This window comes from Pecten maximus, unplaced genomic scaffold (assembly GCF_902652985.1).
Source record: "Pecten maximus unplaced genomic scaffold, xPecMax1.1, whole genome shotgun sequence".
In the NCBI taxonomy this organism is placed as follows: domain Eukaryota; kingdom Metazoa; phylum Mollusca; class Bivalvia; order Pectinida; family Pectinidae; genus Pecten; species Pecten maximus.
Window position 1 is genome coordinate 942 of NW_022980680.1, and position 2,484 is coordinate 3,425.

Below are 2,484 nucleotides of genomic sequence, written 5' to 3' on the forward strand. Positions count from 1 at the left end.
TTCAAATATAACAAAACGAATATGTTGAGAATGTAAATATAAGGATTAAACTGTCTTTTTTTGGTGTCTATAGTCGATATGGATGCCAGAGCTTTGCAAACAAACATGTCATATTGTGCTAGCGCACAATATGACGTTTGTTTGCAAAGCTCTGGCATCTATATCGACTATAGACACCAAAAAAGACAGTTTAATCCTTAAATATTTACGTTTCAGGACATGACGGGAATCGCGCGCTTCCATCCGGGCCAACAAGCGTGATTAATATAAGTTAATATAACTTGTTTCGCAATTATTGTAAAATAAATAAAGTTTACTTTTACATGACGGATATCTGGTATGCATTTCCATAAATCTTTAAAACTGATAAGATATGACATCTTAGTGTAGTTTGGGACAAACTGCACTGTCAAACATGTACCACACTGATGAATGTTTTTAGAAGTACAGATATTATTATATTAATGCATTTTAGAGCAATAAAGTATGATAAATAGTGCCGGAGTGATTTAGTGATTCACTCCGGCGTTGCACATGGGGGCAAATTCATACCCGGCAAAGGTATAAGCTAAAGGCCGGGTATGAATATTCGTACTAACTTCTGATTGCGGTTACGATGTTGACGACGACGACGTTCAAAACTCAATATTCTAGTTCATGTCTAAACAATGAAATGATGTATTGATAAATGAACTGCAAATTGAACAAAGTTCGCTGAAGCACAAATTTATTACCATGCGAGATATAATGGTAAAATATTATATACCACACGAGGTAAAAACATATTTCTTTTCAGCCGAGTTTCCAGCCTGAGAAAGTAGAAACCCCATAGTGATGATCTGTACTTTCGATAGTCCCTACTGGTTGTGTTGTATACCCCATGCGGATAAGGACGTGATCCCCTTCAGTCAAAGTTAGAACAACGACTGATGTAGATTGATAGTAATCGCCGTTTTCTGATTTATCTGAAAAAGCGGCTCCTTTAACAACACCGTTCACTACAAGAAGGGTGTTGAATTCTTGATGTGCTTTGCCTAGAATTGTCCACGTCAAGACATAGGTCCCAGATTCCGGGACGACGTATATACCATCATCTGGGCTGTAGCCGCTGCCGTTGTCAATTGTCTCGTGATCGAAATTTATAGCGGAATCAGTTTTAAAAGATCTGCCGTCAGAAAGAGTCGCATGGAACGCCACTGGTTGCATCAATGGGACTCCTGAAATCACACGAAAATATTCCTGGTAGTGATCTGTCGTATCTATACAACCATTCAGTATATTTGTTCTATAGGCTGAAGGAACCCTCACGCCCTTCAACAAACAGTATCCTCCCGACGAATATTTCCCTGAAGTAATTCACTCAATAAAGAACAACAAAACGTATATATGTTTCTGGTCCGCAAATATTAGATATTTTAATTTGCTATTAAGGCTTTCAGCCCCAGCACACCATGACCACATGCATGCACCTGGAACAAAATCTTCCCTTTATTATTCTCACTGTATTTTTTTCAAATGCCTCAAAGGATAATTTATCTTATCCTTTTTCATCGATTTTAAAGTAGAAATACAGGTTTTATATGCAGGAACCTAAATTTCTAAATTTTAAGCTGTTGTATAAAAACACAAAACAGGAAACACGCTATTGCGCATGCTACCCCGAGAGATTAGATTGGTCGACAAATCCTGAGAGAAAATAGGGCCACTGGTATTATAGCAAAACTATGTCATGATTTGTAATTACTTACGATTTTGTCGAGATCTCGAAAACTCTACGAACGTCTCGGCTTCTTTGTTTCCATCTGCCTGGCAAAGGCAGTTGTTGTTTCCATTTTTTTGGTGGGGCTCATCGGATTGAGAGGAAGAGGTTTCAGTTACGCGAGGCTTTGTATCCGATATGGCTTCAACATTTGACTGAGAATATGGCATCCTTTTAGATTGTTCCCCTTGGTGTTTATTTACGGAGATACTAGGTTCTCCAGTTTTATAAACGGTGACTGTGTCATTGACTGGTGATCGAGACTGAACAGAATCATCAACATTTGATGTCGTATGGTGTCGCGTTTGCTGTTTTTCTGAAAAGGACGTCGACTTCACACTCATCTCTAGGTCCGATACCCGTCTTACTAAACTATCTATGATAACATCTTTCTGTAAAATTGTCCTTTCCTGGGACGCGACTTTCGATTCAAGTTTGTCAACGCGTTCGTCCTTGTCAGCCAGCAGACGTTCCCTACCTTCAATCTTCTGATTAACGAAACTCACGAGATCTTGCCATTTTTTCGGTTCATTTCCGGGGTCAATGTCCTGCCTTGGACGTGGCAGATTTCCGGGGTCAATTTGTTTCCCATCCAGAAAACCAAAACAATCGCACACACATAGGATCAGAATTAAATATGCAAACATGGCTGACTTCTCGACTGGTAGAGGCCGGAACGGTGGTAGAGAATTTGTGTATCCCGAGCCGAGCCCGAGCTGAAGACC

General features: G+C 39.7%; 1 protein-coding gene across 1 annotated transcript; it reads right to left on the reverse strand.

Annotated features, from left to right (window-relative positions):
• Positions 1 to 710: 710 nt before the first annotated feature.
• LOC117319620 lies at positions 711 to 2,437 on the reverse strand. Its single transcript, XM_033874391.1, has 2 exons — positions 1,749 to 2,437; positions 711 to 1,217 (listed from the first exon to the last, which is right to left on the reverse strand). The coding sequence occupies exons 1-2, from the start codon at positions 2,404 to 2,406 to the stop codon at positions 793 to 795; spliced, it is 1,083 nt and encodes a 360-aa protein (XP_033730282.1). The 5' UTR covers positions 2,407 to 2,437; the 3' UTR covers positions 711 to 792.
• Positions 2,438 to 2,484: the final 47 nt, after the last annotated feature.